The sequence below is a fragment of the Ciconia boyciana genome, chromosome 16 (assembly GCF_034638445.1).
Source record: "Ciconia boyciana chromosome 16, ASM3463844v1, whole genome shotgun sequence".
NCBI lineage: Eukaryota > Metazoa > Chordata > Aves > Ciconiiformes > Ciconiidae > Ciconia > Ciconia boyciana.
Window position 1 is genome coordinate 6895033 of NC_132949.1, and position 25087 is coordinate 6920119.

The 25087-nt window shown below is 39.5% G+C and overlaps 2 protein-coding genes across 18 annotated transcripts in view; one reads left to right on the top strand and one right to left on the bottom strand.

The window, feature by feature from the left end:
- Positions 1–453: 453 nt before the first annotated feature.
- UTP18 (UTP18 small subunit processome component) lies at positions 454–10016 on the bottom strand. Its single transcript, XM_072881464.1, has 14 exons — positions 9646–10016; positions 9278–9405; positions 9077–9172; positions 8349–8428; positions 8024–8109; positions 7245–7370; positions 6159–6333; positions 5721–5821; positions 4808–4898; positions 4369–4492; positions 3294–3468; positions 2508–2650; positions 1255–1314; positions 454–585 (listed from the first exon to the last, which is right to left on the bottom strand). Exons 1-13 carry the CDS (start codon positions 9970–9972, stop codon positions 1290–1292), a joined length of 1677 nt encoding a protein of 558 aa, XP_072737565.1. The 5' UTR covers positions 9973–10016; the 3' UTR covers positions 454–585; positions 1255–1289.
- Positions 10017–10446: 430 nt separating this feature from the next.
- The window catches only part of MBTD1 (mbt domain containing 1), a 40761-nt gene continuing 26120 nt past the window's right edge, over positions 10447–25087 (top strand). The window contains exons 1-7 of one of the 17 annotated variants that reach the window (XM_072881459.1): positions 10450–10702; positions 12402–12449; positions 12774–12962; positions 19050–19251; positions 20399–20538; positions 21391–21505; positions 21599–21684. In XM_072881459.1, the coding sequence (XP_072737560.1) occupies positions 19098–19251; positions 20399–20538; positions 21391–21505; positions 21599–21684 (495 nt within the window). In that variant the 5' untranslated portion in view covers positions 10450–10702; positions 12402–12449; positions 12774–12962; positions 19050–19097. Of the gene's footprint in view, positions 10703–12401; positions 12450–12773; positions 12963–19049; positions 19252–20398; positions 20539–21390; positions 21506–21598; positions 21685–25087 lie in introns of all 17 variants that reach the window. The other 16 variants (XM_072881448.1, XM_072881446.1, XM_072881449.1 and 13 more) reach the window with 16 other exon arrangements.

Consider the following 25087-nt stretch of genomic DNA (forward strand, 5'->3'; position numbering starts at 1 on the left):
ATAAGAATGGGGTCTTCCTTAAGAATTAAAACCACATTACATACAGTTCTTTTTGTGACACGTAGGAGGCAGTAAGCACCACTGAGGGTGGTGTTTCTCACTTCTTGGTTTCAGCTATCTTTAAGCTATAACTGGCCCATTAAGTTGGGCTGAACGACAATGCCTGCATCAACAGGGTTTCAGGTTAATTTGCTCCTCCAGTCAGCAAAATGCTGTTTCCAACCCAGCCTCAAATGAACCTGGCTGATAGAAAAGCTCGAGCTAAATGCATGGAGCAGAGGTGACAGTTTACACAAAACTAGTGTTTTCTGCATTGGAATACTTCATATGCTCATAATAACTAAAGACATTTAGGCATTTCTTGAAGACATTAGCTTGAATGCCAACCATTAAAGTCTACTTAGTCATTAACTTACACAAAACATTGGAAAAAGTTGAAACAACTTGCCTGGAAACTTATCAGGTACATTTATTAAGGAACAACATTCAAAAAACACAGATGTTATATTAGTATTTTTGAACTTCCACATAAAATAAAAAAACTTGTTTGATTCTGTCATCATCAACATCTGCAGGTTACAACACCTGGGGAAAGATCAGTACAGAGAATTTTGTTAGTATCTTCCAAACGTTTAGCCATCAAAAAATTTTATACAAGCTTAACATGCAGAAGACTTACCTGCTTCCAGTCTGAACGAGTTTAGCTTCCAATCATTAACACATTTTGGGTCAAACAGAACTACTGTATTACTATCAAGGCTACAGGTCTTTCCAGTTTCCGAAGAAGAGGTTAAAGTATACAATAAAATCGTATCTGCACACAAGCTATACTTCAAACTTCAGTAATTTATGTAATCTAAATTTGAAATTATGCAGACTCATGTGAGCTCACTTACATGACTTCCTAACAGGATCAAGCCAAGTATCTGCCAGCCTACAGCTGTTTTTAACAACACTGCCTATGAGTTTGATTTAAATAGATTCAGATTTTTAAAACTGCTGTCAACAGGACTGAGCAGAAGTTTAGTTGAACTACCAACTCCCTGTAAGAGTATTATTAGAAAAGCTTAGATTGACAAGACAAGCCTGAATCTTGCCCATCACGTGGAGCCTACTACATGAGTGATCCAGACAGAACAGTTTCAGACTACAAAGTATTAAAAACTTGTTGCCATCTATAAAGAGGTGGAGGTAGCAAAATGAAAATGAGGTTCCTCAAGACAATGTTGTCAACAGTTCTAGTGCTACTTTTACCTCAGTTACTGGTCCATTTTCTCCTGTATCTTCTTTTAAAAATCTGAATAATGTTTCAGCCTGAAGAAAAAAAGTTGAGACAGATTTAAAACTTTTCAGTAACCTGTTGAGTGAACACCACAAAGCAGCAACAACTACTCAGTAGTGTCACTTTGGGTATTCTTAGCTAATCTGAAACACGTGTAGCAAAAGATAGCCATCATCCACATGCTAGATTTACTTGAAGTGTCATTATAATATGCGGATCAAATTAAAATAAAGGACAAATCACAAGATTTAATCCACATTTTTACAGACTTGCTTGGGAGTCTTTTCGTAAATTCTCCCTGTCAGATTTCATAAATCATTAAAATCTCACATTAAAAATACAAAGTGTTTCAAGCATCACATAAAGTCACCTAGTTTAAAAAAAGAAATATTCCTGCTCTGAGTTATTACCACTCCTTACCCCTGACCACAGCAGCAGAAAAAACCACACCACCTCTCCCTTCTCACAAAAAGGCTAAAGTTAAGCTTATGATAGTCAGACATCAACCACTGAGTTCGAGTTCCGCATTAAAACTAGGATTTTAGAATCTAATTGTAAGCTGGCAATTTCCTCACAATAAACTATGCAGTCTTGCCACATGCACTATCCAGCATTTGCAGCAAGCCTTCAAACCTCCCTGAGCCTGAGCAGTAATCGCAGGATCACAGAACGGTTGAGGCTGGAAGGGACCTCTGGGTCATCTGGTCCAACCCCCCCTGCTCAAAGCAGGGCCACCCAGAGACAGCTGCCCTGGACCATGTCCAGATGGCTTTTGAGTATCTCCAAGGATGGAGTCTCCACAACCTCTCTGAGCAACCTGTGCCAGTATTCAGTCACCCTCTCTCCAGAGGTGCTATTCACTCTGCCTTTACAACTAGAACAAACCCATGCCAGATACAGACATTAACACTGAAGCACAGATCTTATTTCAATCCTCTGAACTATTTTTTTTAATGGGGAGAGCATCCAGTATCTAGCTTTTTACATCCTAGTTATTTCAGAAAAGGACAATGACAGTTTTGACAGGAATGTCTGCAGCAATGTATATTTTATAATCAGACAATAAACAAGGCTCATTCTCCAGAAGAGAAAGCCAGCTCTGCACTCAAGTCATCAGGTGAAGTTCAGATCACAAAGTCAAACCTTATCATTTACCAGTCATCTGCCCCATCTTACAGAATATAAACATGTTATCTGCGATTAACAAACCTAATTTAGTACATACCTAAATAACAAAGCTTTGCCTTTGTTATTTGCTACAGAGAAAAAACCACTTCTGGGAGAAAAGTCCATAGATTGAGCAAGATAAATCTGTTTTCTTCTGAACACTGGGAAGTTTGAGAATACAGTATATGAAGGAATGTGTACCTATTAAGAGATAGGTCATTAGTTATAACAATTAGGAAAAAGCCACTAAAATTCAAATTAAAGTACAAATTTAAAATTGAAGGTCAATGTTAAGTTCAAATGTTCAGTTATATTCCTATCCTACACCACTCTATATATAGAGGTCTACCAGAGAAAAGGTTCAATGAACACACTACAAAGCCAGTTATAGCAACTCATTTGTTTTCAAGTAATTACATCTAAGCAGTAAAAATAGGCTTCCAATCCCTCAGATTAATTCAATAGTTCCACTGTTGGCCAGAATTCTGACAACACTGGCAAAATTTTGAAGGAGCTAGGAAAAATACCACATAGTAAGACCATTACAGTTAACAGCTGCTGAAAATTCACATTTGTTGCTGTTATATTTACAGCACTAAAATAAGGGCATTTTTAAAAGGGAAAAACAAAAGGTAAACTAGACCATAAGATGTTATTTTCAGAACAACTTCCCTGAAGAAAAAAATTATTTCCTTATAAATGTACAGTATCTTGTACATGTCCTGATCTGCTCGGTCTAGCAAGTTTTGCAGTATACATATCCGCTCAGTATCAGTTTTACTATGTCACAGGAACATTTTTGATCAAGATGCAAAAAAGCTTGTACTAAAGAAGCTGAACATACCAATTTAACAGCCTCATCAGTTTCACGGGAAGCCACTGCCAAAATTTCCGTGGTGGGATTGAAGGTCACACATGTAGCAGATGTAACTAGGTTCATTATGGCTTTAACTGGTTTAGGACGGTTTTCTTTGAGACAGACATCAGTAGTATATAAATTTACAACTCCAGAAGCTGAACTAAAAGGAGAAATTAACAAAGACTATACCAAGAAGTAACCTTTACAGTACATATTAGCTTGTTATCTGTAGCCACCATTCAACTAAAAATGTAATTTCCAATTAGTTACTGGAGTTTGTAATGATATTTTGTTTGGAGCTTGATTTTGCTTTGGAGTTTATAACAGTATTTAGTAGAGGGGTTTGGTTTGTTTGGGTGTTTTTATTTATTTATATATAGACACACTTAACTGTGGAGAGCCTTGATAAGCCCATCTCTTACACAGAAGGAATTCAAAGCAATGAGAGCTTAGTATCAAAAGATTCTGAAATAGTTTCAAGCTTTTTGATTGTTTTCTATACCTTGTAGAGTAAGTCCACTTAAAAATCCTCTTCTACAGTGGGCTACGAAAATGCATACTGTATTTAAGTATTTGCTAGTCTCATTTAAAAGAATTGATATGCTAGCTGAAGTTGCATCTCAGTAAGCATACTTGGAGAAACGCTTTCAAGCTTGTGGCTTTGAGTTGAGGCACCTCTTCAAATGTTAACATGCTATCTTGCAGGAGCCAAATCAGGAGTATAGGAAAAAGAACTAGAAAAGGGGGAAGACCCTGAACTGACATTTGTACTACAGAATTTATGATTTCAGTCAGTATGATTTCAAAATTAACTGCTAAACCCACACACGGCAACAGTAATACATTAGGAGTGATACTGGTGTGTTATGGTATTTTAGATATACATGGAACACTAAATTATTATCATAAAACAAGCAATATTCCTCTATTCACCTCTACTCTAACTTCATTAAAACCAAACTTATTCCATGTTCCTACACTCTCACCAGCCACCAATAAGTTTACTGAAGAGCTTCAAAATGAGATAGAAAGAAGTTGTCAAATCCAAGTCACTACTTACCCACATGCCACATACTGGTTATTTTTTGAAACAGCGATGCACTTTCCTTCCAATGAACCTTCATCTTCAAATTTATGTAGACACTTTCTGCTTCTCACATCCCAAATGAACACTTCGCCTTCCTCTGGTTGCAGAATAAATTAGAAAATTATAGAAAACATATATACAGAACACATTAGTTTGTCTATTTTGTTAAAATAAATTTCATTAGATGACAACTATTAGCTCATTTGCAACTATCAAATATAGGGTATTTAAAAAAAAAAAGGGCATACTGAAATGGTTAACTCCATTCTTTAATAATTGATCACTTGGTTGTATTTTTTAGGCCAGATACTGGTATAAAGTCTTTTAATTATCTTTGTAAAACAATAAATGACTTAGAAAAACATACACAATTTAAATGGAATTATGATTAGTGCTGTTAGAGAGTACTTACTTGAATAGCTATATATTTTACTGCTGTCTGGAGTGAAAGCAGAAGCAGTGCATCTTCCATTTACCTTCATAGTGCTAATCAGTTCCTTTGTCTATAGGATGAAGAACAACAATGGCAACAATGATTCTGCCAAAAATCTGTAGGAAAGTTGTTTCCATACTCCGTCTCACAAAAACCTTCTGTTAGCTACACTGACATTAAAAGAACAGCATCAACATTTTCAGTGCTTACAGATCAGAGCACAAGCCGATGCTCACGAGTCCATGATCAATTTATTGTTGCACAACTACAGCTAGTTCAAAAAAACTCATTTACTCCCTCACTGAAGGGTCTTCGTTATATAATGGAAATGAACTTTCTTTTTAAAGTGTTTTTCCTAGTAAAAGTTTAAAACAAATCCAGCTGCCATCATATGGCATTTTAAGATTTTAACTGAAAAAATTCTATATACATTATGAATCACAGTAGACCGCATGAGTCATGAACATGGTACACCAGCATGCACTAGTGCTATTCCCAAAAAAGCAGTCCTGTATTTCCTCCACCCTCAGATGCCTGTTTCCATGCTGACGCCATTCCTTTTGCCAGTACAGTGTTTATGCAATCGGCCAAAATACAACATTGACATACAACTTTTTCCAGTGACAGCTTAAAAACCCATGAAACTCTGGCCTTAGCTCCACCAGTCCCAAAGAGAAGTGCATAGTCAGAAAAAAATTCTCAGACACCCCAAAATAATTTTCTAAAGCTACAGTTAGTTGATTCAGCAGCTCATTTTTAAAGGCTGTCATAGTATGCGTCGTACCTTCGTTTCAACTGAAAGCTAGATTGCTTTTCAGATTAAATATAAACAGATTCAAAAGGAAAAAGGTACCAAGAAACTAAAGCTACATGAATAATGAAGAGAAGCTACCTTCATTGACAACAAGTGAAGGTAACCTGAAGTTCCAGTTAGAAGCATAAATGATCCATCTGGAGAGACTTCGAAACTTCTGAGAAATCTTTCCTCCACACCTTTAAAAAGAGATTCAGAACTTCAAATTGGCATAATTTATTCCTTTTCCTCAACATTCAGAGGTATGATGAATAAGACTTGACTCCATTTCAGCTTTTCATTTCTGTAATACAGTCACAGTAAAGCTGTAACTCAACATTGTTTATCTGTGACAATTAACTTTTAATATCCGAGACAAACTAAAGCTAAAGGTACCCAAGTAAAGATCCCTGAAGACAAGTTAAAAATATGACCTCCAACAATTCACTGCACTTCCTTTTAAAGCAAATTCATATGCCATCTCTATTTGGGACAGCTTCAACTATGCCCAGACACTTACAGCACTATAAAACGTACCTCTTACTTTCTGTATAGGAATAATACTTCCACTCATCATGTCATACACAAAGAACATTTTATGGTGAGTACCAGTGGCTATAACTTGTTCTCCATCAACACTGAAACAAGCCTTATAAATTGGAAAACTCTCTAAATAGATGCTCTGTATTCTTGGATTCCTTATACCATCAACCTTCAAAAAAAACAGATTATCATATTAAGGAACATACCAAATACTTTTACATAGAAAATTCATATCAACTAGCCAGTACAAGAGGCTTAAACAGTAAGAGGTACACCAATTCGAAGCATTAATCTCTTCCTCTCATCTCAATCTACAAATAACCTGGCTCTTGGCTCCTCACCCTATGTATCAGGCACTCCCAGCCTTCCTGGATATACCTCACACCTCCTACCCTTCCCTGTCTTGCCCATGCTTTGTTCAAATAATCACTTCTATTGTGATTTTCCTTTAGAAAATCATGCTTTTCTAAACAGGAACATTTGCTTCCGCATTGTTGTTTCCCACAGCCCTGTAGGAGTGTCAAATTCGACTTGTGTCTGACCATTACATTGATACTGGGCCATGTTGAAAGTTCCTAAATAGAGTTATGATCTTTAGTTTTCAGAGGAGCAGGGCAGGAGCATCCCAGAATGAGTAGTTTCCTGCTGCAGTACAGTCTCTCCACCCCCAAAATGATTTCACAGCAATATTACAGGTTTAAATGAAAGTGGACTGCTCCCCACACTACAGGTTTTACAAACAACTTAAGAAAAAGAAAAATCTCATTAGTCCTCATCACTGCAAAACTTAAAACCAAATATTTTTAAAAACAAATCTTCAACTAAACATTCTCATACAACTAAGTTTGCCTATACTCTGTAAGTGGTTGGTATGAAATGACAGATAGAAATTTCTTCCAACAAGATGCTTTCAACCAAGCAAATTCCACTGTAACCACAGACATTACAACCCCTGTGAGCACACCATCACAGGAAGAAAGAAAAGAAAGTCTATCATTCCAGGCTATTTCAGGCATACTTACAAAAAAAAAAGATTCTGTATTAGTGGCCATTTACATAGCATAGATTGAAATTCTTCACCTGAAAGAGTGACACAGATCGATCATGTCCAGCAGTCATGACTACTTGAGCAGACGGGTGAAACTGCACAGTTGCCAGTTTTCCATTAGCAAAACGTTCCTGATTAGCAGGCAAGCAGGTCCTCATCTAGAACAAAGATCAAGCAGTTTAAAAAAAAAATACAACAACAAAAAAACCAAAACATTTTTGCTTACACTGATGAACAGCCAATTTAATTGCTCTTTATTCTACAAGAGCAAGATCTCAAACCCTATGATGAACTTTTAAACAGCATGACATAAGCATAACATACAGTAAGTTCAGTAAGTTGCTTCAATGCAGCAGTGTAGACATAAGATAAACTAGCTAGCCTTTCTACTGACTTTGAAATTAACAGTTTATGTAAAAGTAGTTGCATTCCAACTCATCTGAAATAGCTGTAGAAGAGACAGTGTAAAAAACACTCATTTAAAGCCGTCACTTGTCAAAGACGATTTCAGTAGCCTCAAAGTTGTGGGAGAATTCCATCCTTTCTATGCAGAAATTAAAATCCTACTACAAGATGCTACTTTAAAGTCTTATAAAATAATAATTATGTCAAACAATACATCTCAATTTATTGTTTCATGCTTTCATGATGTGAACTATCCAATTTGTCCAACTGTTTACTCTTTAGAGTTTCCAGTTACAGAAACAAAGAAGAATTAATATGATCACTAATTTTACTGCCCAAATAGCAACAAAGAAGTCAAAGTGTGCATATGGGTCAAACTGAGGTAGAAAGATAGGCTTGCCTTTACCTTCAAAATACCTCTTGGCAGGGACTCTGAGTTTGATATGAAATTACCAGTCCTGCACAGCAGATCATCATCTTCATCACTGTCACCTAATTAAGACAAAGCACATTGAAAAGGCTAATTCCAAAAGCACTCCCACATCAAAACCTACAAATTCCTTACAGAAACAAATTAAATCAAAGCACACTGAAGGAAGAAAGGAATAAAGCTGACTTATCCAGCATATTATCACACTACCGAAACTGAGAAAACATCAAAAATAATTATTTTCTAAGAAGCTGAACAGGTTAACACAAATGCTTATTAGAATAGTAATGGATTTAGTTACTATCACTTGCAGTCCTTTTGGATTTCTTCCTGTTTTCTAAATCAGCCCAGGCAGGAACTCCTCCCATGGCTCGCTGAAACCTAGCAAGAGAAGAGTGAGGGGGGAAGAGGATTAAAAAAACCAGCTTTTTTGAGAAAGTAATTTCCTTCTATGTATTAAGTACTTACAAGACGTACAGTCACAATTTTGCAAGATTACTTGCACTTTGAACGCTACCAAGTTTTTTAAAATTTCACTCAGCTTTCTATGTTTTGCTGACTTCCTGAATGTGAAGCTAAAGCAAAATTGATACCAAACATTAAAACACTGTTTCTTTGGAGCAATACAAGACAACCCAAACACATCTATAAAGTTCTGCTTTGCTGTCCGACTATATTCACATTTAAGCTCATTCTTATATACCATGCTAAGTTAGCATCTTCCATCATCCTATGTACAAAGCAATGTGTCACTATAAAAAAATTCTGGTATAACTCCCTAGAAGACAAATTAGTTTGTACACCTCTACTAAAACAAGTATTAAACAAATTAGTCTAGACAATACTAACGCACATTTTATTTACTATTCTTAGTATTATCTGGCATTTAAAAATACTGCAAATACTATAGGAAGCACTGCCTTTAAACAGGCCACGTGAATATAGTGGGTAAAGAGCAAAGTTGACTTTGAATGTCACGTAAATGTATCTTATGTCATCATTAGCCACAAAAACATTAATCAAACTCACTGTTCTTCGAGTCTTCTTTTTAGCTTTTTCTTAGTAAGTATCTTCTCAGTGTCACTTTTCATGAAATCTTTCCTATACCTATGGGTCATATCAACACTAGAAGGAAAAAACACACAGAACGTGAAGATCATTCAGACTGAAGCCACTTACAGTCACTCTTTAAGTGTGCCACGTGATTCCTACCTGCAAGCTTGAACTTACTTTTCCTCAGCTTCATCATCTTCATCCACCCAGGCTGGCTTTTTAGACAGCAATTTACCTTTTGCTTCATTTTCTACTTCTGAATCACTGGAGTCTTTCTGGAGACTTTTCCTTTCTGCAGCATTAAGCTGAAAACAACCGAACAGGCCATTTTAGCCCAGCCACAGATTGGTGGAGGGAGATGACAGACACGGCGGCGGGAGACAGACGGGGCAAGAAGCCGAAGCAAGCACCAGCCCCTGCTCGGGACCGCAGAAAGCGCCGCCTCCCCGCACTCCCCTCAGGCAGGGCCCAGGCCCCAGGAAAGGCCGTGGGGCAGGAGCCGCCCGCCGGGCCCCGAGCCCTGCCCGCCGGGCCCCGAGCCCTACCCGCCCGGGGCCGGCCAGGCGCTGCAGCAGCTCGTCCTCCTCCACGTTGACACTGTCACCGAACACCAGCTCCTCCAGCTCCCGCTCGGCGCCCGCTGTACGGGAGAGCGCCTTCAAGTGCCGGGCGCGGCGAGCCGCCTCCTCCACCGCCTGCTCTTCTGCCGCCGCCGCCGCCCGCTCAGCCGCCGCCGCCGCCGCCTCCGCGCGCGGCTGGATCTGCTTCACTCTTTTATTCGTTTTCTTTATTTTCGTCGGGTTTTTTTTCTTCTTCTTCATCGCCGGCGCCCCAGCCGGCGCCAGGCCCGGGCGAGGCGCCCCCGCCTGCATCGCTGCTCACGGGGCCGTCGCCCGCCGGAACCGGAAAGCATGCTTGCTCGCCACGTGACTCCCTTATACCGCCTTCCTTGCCCCGCCCCCCGAGCGGGATAGGCTCGCGCCGCTGCCCCTCGCTATCCCACGTGACCCGGCCACTTTCCACAAGACACTGTCACGTGACCTCCTTTCTTTGCCTTCCTTTTCCCCCTCCCCCCACCCCGCGTTCCACGTGACGCGGCCCATGGCTGGGCCCCTCCATTGCGCGCCTAGAGGGGTCCCGCGCCCCGTGTGACAACAACCGCCCCTCACCGGCGGCCCAGCGGCCGCCCCGCGCGTGCCGTCATCCACCGAAAGGCAAAGCGAGCCACGGCGGGGCTGCTTTTATCCCCTAGCCTCTACCCTGGCGCTGAGCCCCCCCGTTTCCGAATGGTTTCCCCCAGAGGGGGTACGGCGAGCGAGGAAGCCCCAAACAGCTGGGAGCCCAATGAGGGCGCGCGGTGGGCCGGGCGCTGCGCGTGCGCATGAGGCGTTATGCTAATGTTGTTGATATCCCGGCGCAGGGAGTTGGGTTTCTTTCTCCGGCTGGGTGAGAGGCTGAACTTTCCAGGCCGCCTCCTGCCCCGCCGGGCCCGGCCCCTCGCAGGGGGAGGCGGCAGGCGGAGGGGGCCGAGCCGAGGGGAGGGGGCAGAGGCAGCGGGCGTCTCCTGCCCGTGAGGGCCTGATGGAAAACACAAAGGACCTGGTGAGTACCGCAGCCCGGGGGAGGCTGCAGCCGCCGCGGGGGCTGTGCTGCTGAGGGGCAAGCGGGGCCCCCGGCGCCTGAGGGGAGCGGCGGGGTGCCCGCGGCAGGGCATGGGGGTAGCCCTGGGGAGGGTAGGCGGCGGGCTTGGGGGCTGGGGGCTGAGCAGCCGTTCTCGGTGCTTGTGCTGGGGAGGCCGGCGGCCGCACCGGTGTGGGAGGAGCAGCCCCAGCACCCTCCGGCTTTTGTGGGGGCGGGGAGGGGGCGGCACGGCGCGGCTTGGGGGGTGGGGAGGGTGCCAGCCCGGGGCGGGGGGCTCCGCCGTGCCGGCCCCCCGCGGGGTGCGGAGCGGGGCTGGCTTTCTGCGGAGCGCTGTTGCGAAAAGTTTATTGCGGAGCCGAGCCGTCCCGCGGAGCGGGGGCAGCCCGAGGCGGAGGGGCCCCCCGGGGCTGGGGGGCGCGGGGGGAGCCGTGGGTGGGCGCTGGCAGCGCTGCGAAGCCTGTCACCCGCCGAGAGCTGCGGGCACGTGGAGGCGGACAGCGGCGGCTCCCCTTTGTTGTGATCGCGGCTGCTGGCGGAGCGCTGCGCTCTGCCCCGGCCTTCCCGGGCTGGGGGGGGTGGTTGGTTTTTTTTTTTTCCTTCCTCCCCTTCTTCCTGCCGGCAGTCAGGGTCGGTAGTAAAAAGTTTCAGCTTATCTCGTACGGAGCGATACTGGCGTACTCGGGTACGCGTTCTTGCAGTGGTCCGCTGAAGTGCTGGTCTTTCAGCAACTTCCTCTTGTCGTTAAAGCCTTTAAGATTTAGTTTTCTAGTCGTGCTCGTTTTAAGTGCTGTAGAGTATTCTTTAATATTAGCACTTCAAAAGTTTTGGACTCTTTGCATCCAGGTTCCCCCCCCATGTAATTTTTATGACTGTTTATATTGTGACTTTCTTCTTAATGTGAAGAGCAGTAAACCCGTGAAACCAGTTTCAGCTTGTTGCTGGAAATGTGTTAAAGTGTAGCAATTTCTGTCCAGTGTGGCTTTAAATAAAAAAATCCTGCTGCAAAGCATATGCTGATTACGGTAGAAACTACTGCGTGTGAAAAAGTAATTAATTTTAAAATAACGATTTAAAATGTGGGTGGCAGCCCTTGTGATTTTTCACATCTAAAACCAGGTAAAACTGAAAGCTGCAGGGCAGTCTTCTGTATTTTAAATTAAGATTATTCTGCAGGTTTGAGAACCTGCATTTACTTACTTGTTTGTTGTATCCATTTATAACAATCTGATTTCAACTTGTAAGGAATGGAATAAAAAGGCTATGAGAGAGTCTAATCTGGAACATTAAATGGGAACTAAAACAATATATTCCTTTCAAAAAAGCAATCAAACTTGGTAGGTTGTTAGTCTTTACTTGTTGCTTCTGCCTAGAGATCATTTTGAGGAAGTGTGTAGTGTAAGCTGTACGGAAACATAGCAGAGGTATATACTCTCCTATGTGGAAGTTACTGTTTATGCCACAAGAATAGTTTAGGTGTTGTTCTTGAGAGTGTGTAGGCTTGTGCATGTGCAAAAGGATCGTAGACTGAAAGTAAGAATTCTCTTCATTGTGGTTCCCTAAGGAGCTAGATGACTGTGTCAGTAATGCAAATATGTACAAAAGTTCCCTCTCTTTGGCTTTCATTTCTCTTACCTTCTAAAATTTGATTTAATTTTGCAAGGCTTTTGATACCTTCTGCAAACTGCTACTGCATACCTACATTTCTCAGGTAAGTCAGTCAGTACACTCTGGGCATGTGTGATATTTTGCTGAATCTGGCTCTGAGCACATGGAATGAATTCAGCTGTTGAAGACTTTGGTTTTGGGTTGCTGTTGGTTTTTTGTTTTTTACATTTAAATTTTTTTTAATGGTAACACAGTGTTTAAAGTGAAATATTTGCCTCTTCCAGATATTCCTGTTAAGGGCTTTGTAGAAACATAATGGAGTTTGTAACAGATTTTCAGTTTTCTCAAAACTCAGATATTTCACATATTAATCATCACACACCCCCTCCAAAATTGCCTGCTAATTTGATATATTTTTTTATGAAAGAGTCTCCCCTCTTGTGTGAAACCCCCTGGGGAAGAGGCTATGGACAAAACCATTGGCAAACAGCAGAAACTGGCTTCAGACAAAATGCTGTCATACATAGCAAATGAAGAGACAGGAAAAAACATTTCTGTAATTTTCCAGCAGAGATTTTACTTATAATAAGAGTGGAAGGCACATTTCCAGATAGAGGTGAGTTGCTTATATAAAAAAGTAAGTTTGGTTGGTTCTGATTTCCAGGAATCCCAAGATGTTTAGCTTTGGGGGTTTTTTGTTTGTTTGTTTTTAATGAAAGCTGAAAGTATGTTTTCTTTAAATTGGTACCATGTTTGAATTTTCTTTTTTTGTCATGCTATGAGGCACGATTAGACTTCAGTTCCACAGGGGGCAAGCTAGTATTACTACAGTAAATTATTTTGGCCAGCTTACATTCAGTTGTAATAAATTAGTTCCATCGTCTTGTTTCCTTAATGCTAACATCCGGAGCTAAAACCAAGCTTGTAGCATAAAATATTAATGAACTTTTGAAAACAAAACTGTGCATCAAATTTAATACCACACTTGGAAATACACTATGGGAAATGCATGATCTGTTAAGGATATGTGATTAAAGTAAATGTGTCTTGTCACAGACCCTTGGCTTGAAGGTTGTGGTGACCTCATTGTTGACCTTGGCCTCAAATACCATCTGTCCATACTTCTGTCATGTTTCTGGGGGTTAGATCTGTATCTAGAAAGTGATGCCTATCTGCATAGGTGCTGGTAGGCCTTTGTTAAGCTACAGCTCTTGTACTCAAAGCTCTAATTTGCTACCTTTCTGAGTTCAAGCACCAAATTGATTCAGTACTAACAACCATTTTGAGTGGTTTGAAACCTTTCTGTGACTGTTCTGGATCATCCTCCTTTGGCCAGGATGCACTTATTTGGGGGCAAGAAGCTTGGTTACTTAATCATGGGGTATTTTTTGTAGCAAGTTTTCACCTTCAAAACATTTTCTCATAAATTTTGCCAGTAGTTGAGCGTAGTCTTCATCAAGACACCAAAGTAATTTCCTGAGTAAGTATTTGATGTCTAATTAACATTAAATAGTTTTATTTTGTGTTTTGGCCATGCATTGTTGACCCTTTGTGACCAACTTTTTATGCTGAAAGAATAGCTATTACGCTCAAAGAACGTATGCTATAATGTGCTGACCAAATTGAACTGTATGTATATAACAGTATATGTTAAGAGAGTGAGAAACTAGTTATTTTTCATATTTGTTTAGAGTTGCTTTCCTGCTTTTAGGGAAACCGGTTTTCTTAACTATATTCTTTTATCGTGCCATTTGCCTTGTGTAATGGTTAATTAAGGGTATTTCTTAAAAATACATTGTTGCCAACTATTCCCAGGGAGGAGAGGAAGAACAGGAAAATGGGAAGTGGGGCAGAATAAGAAGGCAGTTCTTAACAGTTCCTTTCTCCACCCATCCCTTCAATAAAGAAAAGTATGCAAGAAAACCCCCAAGCAAATAGTCGTACAGGCTTATTTGCCAGTCCCGCTTACCCTAGACTTTGTATTGCTCTGACTAAAAATCTTTCCTGTTGAGGAACCGGTAATCTCATTAGGAAAGTAAGCCTTAGCCAGTATGCCTAAAAGTTTGTCTTGTTCTTTTGTTTGTGCATCGCTTCTGCTTAATGTACTAGTAGACTCTTTCTTAGTGGTGGAGTTACTTAAGCTACTGCCATTTTGGTATTAATCAGCTACAAGGTTCTAAATTTTAGAGTAAGCCAGACTCTTGCTCAAAGAATGTTTTGCAGATAGGCAGGATACTATTCCCTCATTTGTTAGAAGTGAAGGACACTGATCTGGTTCAGTTTTGAGGAAAAGACAGCCTCCTCAGCATGACTTTTTAGTGCTAAATCCAGCTTCTGTTGTCTCTCAAACGGAGTTCGTTACCTGGTGTGCAATACCCAATATGCACACAGAGCCGAGACACCGATTTATTTCAAGCTTTGTGCAAAGCCGGGTGCTAGGTGGTAATTCCACAAAGCTAGCACACCACTCGTTCATACAGGTACAGTATTTATACAGTCTAATTATACATATGCATAAGTAATTACACAAAGCAGTTTTCCATTGGTCTACATTTTCTTGTCTTACTCTTAAAGCTACAGTACTACTTCAACATTCTGCGCATGCCCAAAGGTGAGGGCTCTCTGCTTGGGCCGGGGTCTCCAGCTCAAGGGGTGTCACTTTTAGTATTATAATGAGAATAGTTCACGTGAGGGTGTTTCTTATCACACTTCTACTGGTAGCTTCAGATTGTTCCCAAAACATCTTAATTAGCTTACATATTTCTCCAGGATGTGTTTCACTCCCAAGGACAACAATTTTTTTATTAGACATTCTGCGTTCCAGCCTGAATCCCCCTTATCAACTTTACCGAAGTCCTGGCCTTCCACCAGCTCCTGATTGACTACACTTCTGAGAGTAGGAAACTTTTTTTTTTCCTTGTATGCCTGTGTTCTGAAACATGCATTGATCTTACTATGGTTGTAACTGCTAGATCAAGTTACTACTACTGTTAGCCTCTGGTAGCTTTTTTGGGTGAAGGACTGCATTGTCATGGACAGTGACTCAAAATTCAGTGGGAACACCTTGCAGAGTAGTAAGCTGTTCTTTCTGAGGCTTCCATTCATAGAGGCCCTGTAGCTACCATGGTGAGGTGCTTTTTTGTCAGACAGGCAAGATATTGCTAGTCAGCTGATAAGGCACACTGCTGCTCATCACTTGCAAGAACTCAGCAGGAATTGCAGGCTGCTGCTGTTACCGAAGCAGCTGCTTTATCTCAGTTATGGTTCTGTTTGAGATGTGTATTGTCCTTGTTGTAAGGATGCCTTTTTTGACCTTTGAGTTCAGAGTTATACCCCAGCTCTTTTCTGTTTCAGATGTTAGAGAGGGTTTGCAAATGAATAGGGACCTCTAAGTTCTCCAGGAAGGGTTATCAGGAATTCCATGTGTTGTTCGCTTGTTTCTACAAATGCTGTCTCTCAACATGGGTTAAAGAACCGTAGTGGTGTTTATTATCAAAATAGAAATATTTTGATATGCTCTAACAAAATTCCAGCGTAGGTATTTGCATATCATCTTGCCTAACTTCCACCTACTTCTGCGCACAAAGTACTTTGTATTTTTTTGTTGCAAAACTGTACCTTTTCCAAGTCTCACAAATCATATTTTGAGTAGTTTCCCCAGAATTACAATCCATATAACAACTATAAATGAACATTAAGAATGTTCTACGTAAATTGTCTGGCAAACATGGTTATCTTCTGGCAAAAGCTTGGATAAAAATGTTTCATAAAAACTACAGTATTATTTTAAAACAATAAGCAAAGCTGCTGTTTTGAATCGCTCATAACTTTGAACTGGGACAATTTGGCCAAATATAAAGTAAATGGAAAGGTGATATATGAGACTTGTTTTGACAGTGTAGTTAAACTCAACAAACTTGACTGTTCTTTAGGAACCCGCTGAATAATGATTTTCTTAGTAGAGGGCCCAACTTCCCATATAGAAAGTGGAAATATTTTCTTTCTCATCTGTGGATATTTTGGCAAAGAGGGCTTGGCAGTAATATTGAGGTTCTAAATATATGTGATGCAAAAGAAGAACAAAAAAAAAGAGCCAGCTGTGCTATTGTATCTGCAATTGTAATCTTGCACCATGCTTCAACTTGCCTAGAGCAGCCTGTCTTCCCTTCTGTGCCGCTGGTCCTTCATCTTGCCTCCAACCTCCCATGTCTTCTTTCACCTTCCCTTGCAGCGGGAGCAGTGCTGGCTGCAGAGTTTCTGTACTGTAGCATTGCGAGTTGGAGGGACTGGGAATGGGCTGCACTTCTCTCCCTTCTTCTGAGCTGCTGCAGCGTTTCAGACCTCTGCCAGCAGAGTACTGGGCAAAGCAGAACTGCCATGTGGGTCCAGAGTTCTCCAGTCTGGAATTGGAAAAGGGGTGTCCCGAGACTACCTTTTCCTGCAGCCTCCACTAAAGGGTTGAAGTCCTCCTTTATGTGGGACAGGCCCTAATCTCTCAGTGAAATCAGATCAGCTGACTTATGGAGGATGAGTGAATGAGGAAGGAGATCCTGCCTGTGGGCTCTGAAGCACCACTAATATCTCTCCATAACACTAGAAGGCATCATGGTGTTCTGGTATTACTGTTGCGAATGGTTAATATGGTATTGCGTTTTATTTCTTAGTGGAGACTGTGGTCAAGGAAAGTTAAATATTGTGAGACATTAAGGAGTACATGAAATCTTGAGGAAGATGACTAGTCTTCGTGTTCTGATCTGTAAATTACTGGCACTGTTCGCAGAACACTGTATCCATGGCAACGTTGTGCTCAACTTCTGCCTTAATCTACCCACACGTGCACACACAAACAAATAACTGATCTTGCATCTTGTTGGCTAAATAGCATCAGTAATAGTGTACAGGTAAGACTTGTTACCAGTGCAGGTCAGGCCTAGGTTTTGTTCTGCCGTCGCTCAGTGTTTCCTCTAATGATTGCGACTGTTACCCTAGCTACTTCAGGCAGATGTCAGTTCCTTCAAGGAGTTGTTAAGTTATACCCTATCCTAAGCTTTGATTGGTTTTAATATAATTTTGAGTTGTTGGCTGAGGAATGTGTGCATAATTAACATTACAGTGACTTTTTTTGTTGTTTTGTTTCAGAGCTGCTTTAAGTGTTTTAAATTTGTTTACCTTATGGCATAACCTTTTGTGCTTACTGGCTTTTGTTTGTTGTTTTGGTTTTTGTTGTTGGTTTTTGTTTTTTTTTTAATTGGATGCTAGGATTGGGTCAGTGTGGAAATCAGTTTTCCCTTTTAACTATAAGGAAATCCTTCCATAATAGGATTTAGTCAGATTGCAAAGGAGAATAGAGAATATTATAATAAAGGGATAGCATGGCAGAAAAAGGCTCGGATGAGATCCAACAATAAAGATGTTCAGGCATATACTCTCTAGGAAAGGGATTTGGGGAATTACTGTGATGAAATCTTAAAGCTATGAATCCAAATGCAATTTAAGAAGAAAAAGTCTGATCACATATTATTATTTTTCTGTCTGCAATGACTTAAATAAAATTAACTCTTGGAAAAGGAATTAGGAATTAGAGGCAAAGGCTTTCTTAATATTTTTTTCTGTTTTCTTGGCTGTACTTCATTCTCCTAACTTGTGCTTCTATTGCAGAATTTTTCTTTGTCTTCTCTTTATCTGTTATTTCCTCTCAAACTTAGTAGATACTGTTAAGGATAATGGAAATACTTTGAAAAATTTTTTTTTAGCTTAATGAGGGCAGCTCACGTAGCAGTAGCCTTGTTTCAGTAGAGCTGTGTAAGATATTAATAAAATGAAAATTGTTGCTGTATTAAAATGCATGTATTGGATGTGCATCAGAAAAAAGACATCAGTTAATCTATTGCTTATACTTCTTTAATGTCTGTGCTGGAAATTGCTTAACTGTTATGCTTCTTCAAAATTGTATGTTTTTATTTGACCTCAGATTTTTTGGTTGTAGGAAAACTATTATGTAACAAGTTTTTGTATATGACAGTGGCAAATTAGTCACCTTTCTATCTTTTAGCATTTATACAGACCCTATTGCCATAGTAACTGAGCTCTTCATAATTGTTAATGTATTAATCCTCAGAACATCCCTGTGAGGTAGAGAGGTATTGCTGTTTCACACGTGAGAAGCTGAATCATAGGGAAGCTGAGTGGTTTATCGATAACCCCACAAGCCAATGAGAGCACAGATATACTCTCATTTTTGTTCCTGTGGAATAAGTGCCCTCTTGGTTGAACTGTCTTTTCTCTGCCCAGCTTTCTCAAATGAATGAATCTTAGTGAAATTGGCTGCAGCCATCTGGAATGTGCTCATTTGCATATAAGATCTGTGTGGCTGTCATTATTCAGCACATCAGGTTTAATGAACTCTGAAGAGACCAAGAAAAAGAAATGTATGGACTTGCTACTGTGTATTCTCAGTGGATTGAGACAGATTTTTCTTCCTGTATATCACAATACCAAAATTGGCTAATTTTGACTATACCAATACTAATTTAAGTGGCAATATATGGCTCATATCTCTGTGCTGATAAAGCAGTTCGCTAGTACATCTTCTTTTGAAGGCTGACTTTGACCTTTGAAACTTTTTAAGCTTGACTTTGAAATATTTGTGTTCGGAATGCTCTGCTATTCTTTGGGGTTTTTGTTGTTTGTTTTTAATTTTTAGACAGAACATACTTCACGAGCAGAAAGGAAAAGACGTGATTCATTCGGGATGTTTGACGGTTATGATAGTTGTAGTGAGGACACCAGCAGCAGCTCCAGTTCAGATGAGAGCGAAGAGGAGGTTGCTCCTTTGCCGTCCAGTCTCCCAATTATAAAGAACAATGGACAGGTCTATACTTATCCAGATGGCAAATCTGGCATGGGTAAGTATGTGGTGCATGAGTACAAAGAGTTTGATAGTTATGTTTTTTAGCCTGTGCTGTGGGATGTGAGGGTCCAATCCCAAGTGTTGGTCCCAATTGAAAAGGGACCAAAACAGCTGAAGGGCTGGGGTTGGTTTGTTTTGGGAGGGGGGAATTGTTTGGTTTTTGCTAAAGTGAAATAAGATGGATTTTTTTGAATCTTGCTGTCAGGAAAGAAATAGTATGGGAACATCCATCCGCCCATCAAATGTATGTTGTGTATATATGCATATGCATTTGTCTGTTCTCATGTACACTGTTTTTATTCTTTGAGCTTTGAGGAAAATGTCAGCGTGTTCTCTCTACACTTGGGCATATATTCTCTCTACCTTTTATGTTATATATACAATATATTAAAATATATTTCTTCCTGTACTAGGAAAACTTTGTTACTGCTACTGTATAAAGCCTGTCAGCGTATACCTGTTCACTACCCACTAGCTGTGAGCTAGAGTATACTGGAAAAAATAAAAAAAGGAGAGATTGCTTTTATCATCGGGGGAAAAAGTATTTTAGCCAAAATCATTGGTGATTAGTAGAGCGCTCTCTGGGTAAAATCTTGATACTGTCTCATTGGCATAAGTTGGTCACAAACTCTTATTCATCATGGAACAACTCAGTGGGTGATGCTGTCAACCTCAAAGCTAGAAGAGAATATTGGTGGGCTGGGGTACTTTGGCTATAGTAATTTATGATTCAAAAAAGAGATCTGGTTTTATTTCAGGTCGGAAGTATTAAATATTTAGAGGAAATCAAGATTGGCAGGCCCAGCTTCAAAGCAGACGTTTCCTTGAGAACCATGAAAACACAGAAATTTGCTTTAGCCAATTTAGCTGGGTCATTCACTTCTGCCAGTGGTAAAATTAATAGGGAGCAGAAAAGAGGCACCCTTTCACCAATGAACTTGAGGTTCTTAGTATTTCACTGACATTTGTGGTGGTATTTTTATTTTAAGTTACTTTTCTGTGTAATTCTCTCTGGGGTCAGACCCTAAGAAACTGTTCGGCGGTGCCACCTACAGGACCTTCCTTATGTTGTCTTTGTTCTGAATTTTTACTGAAGTCTTTATTACACTCTTAACATTTGGCTTTTTCTCTCCTCTGATTAGCTACATGCGAGATGTGTGGAATGGTTGGTGTCCGTGATGCTTTTTACTCTAAAACAAAACGCTTCTGCAGTGTGTCATGCTCTAGAAGCTATTCATCGAACTCCAAGAAGGCCAGCATTCTGGCCAGACTTCAGGTAGCGGTACAGACACCATTTTCTTTATATACTTATTGTAGTCTGTGTTTGTAAAACTTGCATGATGTTTTAAGATAAGTCAGGTTTCTTAACACATTAAAATTTTCACATGAATGATTTTGTAAGCCAAAACTCAGAACTGTATCAGTCATGAACAAATTACTTTGCTCAGCAGAGCAAGTTCCAGAGCATACTGACTCCTTATTTTATTTCTGCTGCAGTGGCCCTTCTGCAAGAAAAAGATCAGGAAAAATCTTCAGTCTACATATGTAGTGACTTGAAATTCCATGCATCTCATACCCAAGATATTTTCTGGCTTTAGAGAGCATAAAGGCTTATTTAGCATCATTTGTTTTGGTTTTGAGGGTTTTCTTAACTATATAGATTTGCAAAATGGGTTTTGGTCTCTTCACTTAAAATATTAATCAAATGAATGAAGGTATCAAATGAAGGTATATTTGTAACATTGAAGAAAAGAGATAGAAATGTCAGGAAATATCATTATATCCTATCTCACATTCATTGCAACAAATGCCAAGAAATTGCATTGGTATAAATTAGATTAAAAGTTCTTCCTTTTGACCTGCTTATAAAAGATATCTTTTTTTCAGGTAAACAACAATGAATCTATAATGCTGTTCAAGTTGGAATACTAGTACAAAAGTCATCTTTTGGACATTCTTTGCTACTGGTTTTTAAATTTATTTAATATTGCATGTAGTTTTGTGATACTTAGTCAACTTCCATTCTGTGTTGTTCTAATTTTAGTTAAATGTACCAGGGATATACTACAGACCTATGGAAATTTCCTGATGGGAGTTTGGAAAGACTTTATTTACTTAGCTTTTTTTGTTTTAGGGTAAACCTCCGACAAAGAAGGCTAAAGTTCTACAAAAACAACCTTTAGTGGCTAAATTAGCAGCATACGCTCAGTACCAAGCAACTTTACAAAACCAGGCAAAGACTAAAGCAGGTAATGGCATATAAACAGAGCTTTAACAAATTCTTGGTAATACAAGATTTGTGGCTCATTAGCAGCTTCCTAAATAAAATAACTTTCTCTTAGCAGCTGTCCCTGTGGAAGGTTTCAGCTGGGGTAACTACATCAATAGCAATAGCTTTACAGCAGCTCCTGTTACCTGTTTTAAACACGTAAGTATTTTTCAATATGTGCTATCCTTTTGTGTGTGTGCATGAGAGAGAGAGAGAGAGTCCATGTTAATTCTTGAATTCATTTTTGCAAAACATTCATATCCAAATATGTTTCATGGCCTTGGACTATGAAACTGACATTGTAAACTGTGTTAGTATGCCTGCTTTTTAGATAGGTATGTTTGTTTTTATCTGTCCTTTAAAACCAATCTGAACACTATCAGTTACTCTCATCATAAATGCTCTCATAAACAAAGAAAAAAAGTAAAAGGAGGACTCTTAAGCACTTGTGAAATTCTTTTTCTCACATTCAAGGTGCAAAATCATCGAGTATCAAACCAACCAGATCATGCGATATTAGAAAAAGTTACAAAAAGCTTTTTAGATTGAGTCAGGCTTGCTCCATTATATTGAACTGATCTTTTGGTCACATATTTGGACTTGATTTTTTTTTTTTTCTTAATTTTTAGTCAGATTCTCCCTGTCAGTTGTGCTGCCAGGTAGTGTAGAAACAGAGGAAAATGGAGGTTTTGTATAAATCTGAAATTAAAGAGGTTGGTTTTCTTTGTATTGGAGTTACAAGAATTCCGAACAAAAAGTCCTCAGTCATTACAGAATGTAATTAGGGGATGAGGAAAATATTTAGCAGCATCTGTCTTTAATGTGTTGGTTAAATTCCAATTATGAGATCTCATTTAAAATACTGTCAGTATTTTCTGTCTTTTAAGTAAAAATTTTCTGACAGTGTTTTCTCAGCGTACTTTTTTTTTTATTTGGGAAGCTGAAATGTTTACAAAAGTCTTACAAAAGTTTTATTTTGCTCAAAATTATCTGATGAAAACTGCAATCAAAACAAACATTTTGCTTCATGGAAGTTGTCCATAAGGGAGGAGAGAGACATATTTTCTGTCCAGTCCTGGAATTCATGCTGAGCCCTGTCAACTCATAAATCAGTAGGAGTTGAGGGCTCTTGGCAGTTGGCACTTTCTGAATAGCACCCTTTATTCTTAGAGGCCCTAACTATTGCCCAGAACAGAGCCTTGCATTAGTATAGCTTTGTGAATTTGTATCGAATTCCACCTGCTTATGTAAGCATGTTTGCACTTTGCTTTAACAGTTACATATGTGCTATAATAAGTAATGTCAGAAGTACATATCAAAAGGTATTGTTTGATGTGGGCTGTGCTCTTATAACAACAAATGCTTCGTGATGTGTGGCATCCTTAAGATACAGCTAGAATAGTTAGGTCACTTGTAAATTATGCTGTAACATTCTATATTAAAAGGAGTTATATCTTCCTTTCTTAACTGCTTCATTCATTAAATTGAATGGTACACCAATAATGTGAACAGATACAATACTAATGTTCACATTTTACCTTGAAAATTTTCACAAGCTACATGGCAACAGTGCTTCCAAGCCTGAATGTTGTTTCTTTTCTGTCCTCACTTTCCTTTTTTATACAAGTAAAATGCAACTCCTGCAGTCTCCTTTGGAGATTTATACTTCTTTGGTGGACATTAGTTAGTGTTACAAGGGTGTGATTTGCATTTAGTTTTACTGTAATTATGTCCTTGAAAAATATATTATTTAAACCAGTCAGAATCTGAAAACGCATGAGTAGTATCTTGTAAGATCCTTCTCTCTCTCTCCTCTACTCTCTCTTGATAATTACAAGAAACAATATTCTTTTTGTCTGTCTGGAAAGATTATTGCTGTTTTCTGTGTACTATATTGCTTTGATTCGTATGAAAAGTTTGTATTAGTGGATGTTTGTTTACCATCCATATTATGGATTCCATGCACATGTTGTGTGTGTCCACAAGATTGAATATATAAAGCTTACTCTGTTCAAAATAAGTTTTGAATTGACAGTAAAATCATGACATATCTACCCTTAAATTTGCTATTAGATAAAATATGTATCTTGTTATACTGGGTATATCTGTATGGATATTTGAATAGGGAACATGGGGATCAATATTAAAGGAAATTTAAGGGAATTGTAAGATGTGGGATTTGGCTTATTGATTATTTAATAACCTGGCATACGTCAGTATTTCAGGTCTGATGTAATTTTCTCAGGTCTTTTTTTTTTTTTTTTTTTGCCCCGGGAGTTATTTCCTCTTCAATTTAAAACAGTTACATTTTAGAATGAAAATATTTAAATCTTGAAGTTCGCTTTATCTCTGTGTATGAGAAGAACTAATTTCAAAGTCTTTTGGTGCCCTTAATGTGGCTTTTGTCCTTCCCTGTCACCTTCATTCCAGACTTGAGTGTTGAGTAACACTAATGAAACTCACTAGCCAACAGTACAACTACGCTCACTTTATAGTTCAGTAAACTGAAGTAGAGAAGCTGCTTTGGTTTGTCTTATAGGAAGCCTGTGACAAAGCCAGAGTTACAGTTTGTGCACCTTGCAGCTTTGTTTTGTCAAACTGTGTTAATCAGACATACTGCAGTAGCTGATGCAAGGAGGAAAAAATCTTAAATTAATGTTTTTAATATTGTGTTATAGCTTAGTAACATACAATGTGCTCATTGCTAACCTGCATTCCAATGTCATTTTCTTCTAAACAGTTTTTACTTTTTTCTATATTTGCTTTTATTAGCTCAAATCATTCCTAGAAATGAAAGCAAATACAGTGCTTTGAGTTGTCAGTACTAATTAATGTACAACTTAATGCACAATTAATAGTAATTATTCTTTTCTACTCTCTTGCTAGTGAGATGCACGTTTTCTGAAATTAAGAATTTTTTAGCCTTTCTTCTAGTTTAATTTTATTCTGAGCTGAAATATTTTCATTCTTTTGGTTTCTTTTGTTATTAAAATAAATAAATAAGCAAATCATTTGCTCGAAGGAAGCATTTCCAGGATTTTACACTAGGTGGCAGTGCTTTGCTTTGAACTTTTTATTTTAAACCGTTTTGCACATTGTCTTCTCTGGCATTACCTTTTGCGGGGGTACTGTTCACACACAAGGTATCAGTATAGTATCCTTACGCTTCAGGAATTGGTAGCATCGCTTTGCCATTAAAATCCTGGTTCTAGTTTCAAGTCTGAAATCATGGCAATGTCGGTGCCATCCAGAACTTTTAAAGCCAATTATTTAACCCACCAGATCTTTGTTCAGCCAGGCATGTGAGGATACTCAGCCTTTAGGTGCTCCTGTCAAACAGGACCTTCCTGATTGCAACTTACCTTGCAGAGAAGGCAGCTGCAGCTCACAGATAAACCCTCCCAAGTCATCTCCCGGAGCAGGAAGCGATGAACCAGATCTTCCTTGTTTGGGAGTGACATGAAGTGGATCTCTTCGTCATGAGTCTGAAAGGTAAATTTGTTCTTACCTGTAAATTATGGTTCTGCTAGTTCGCACAATGCCAATCCAGACTTCAGAGTTA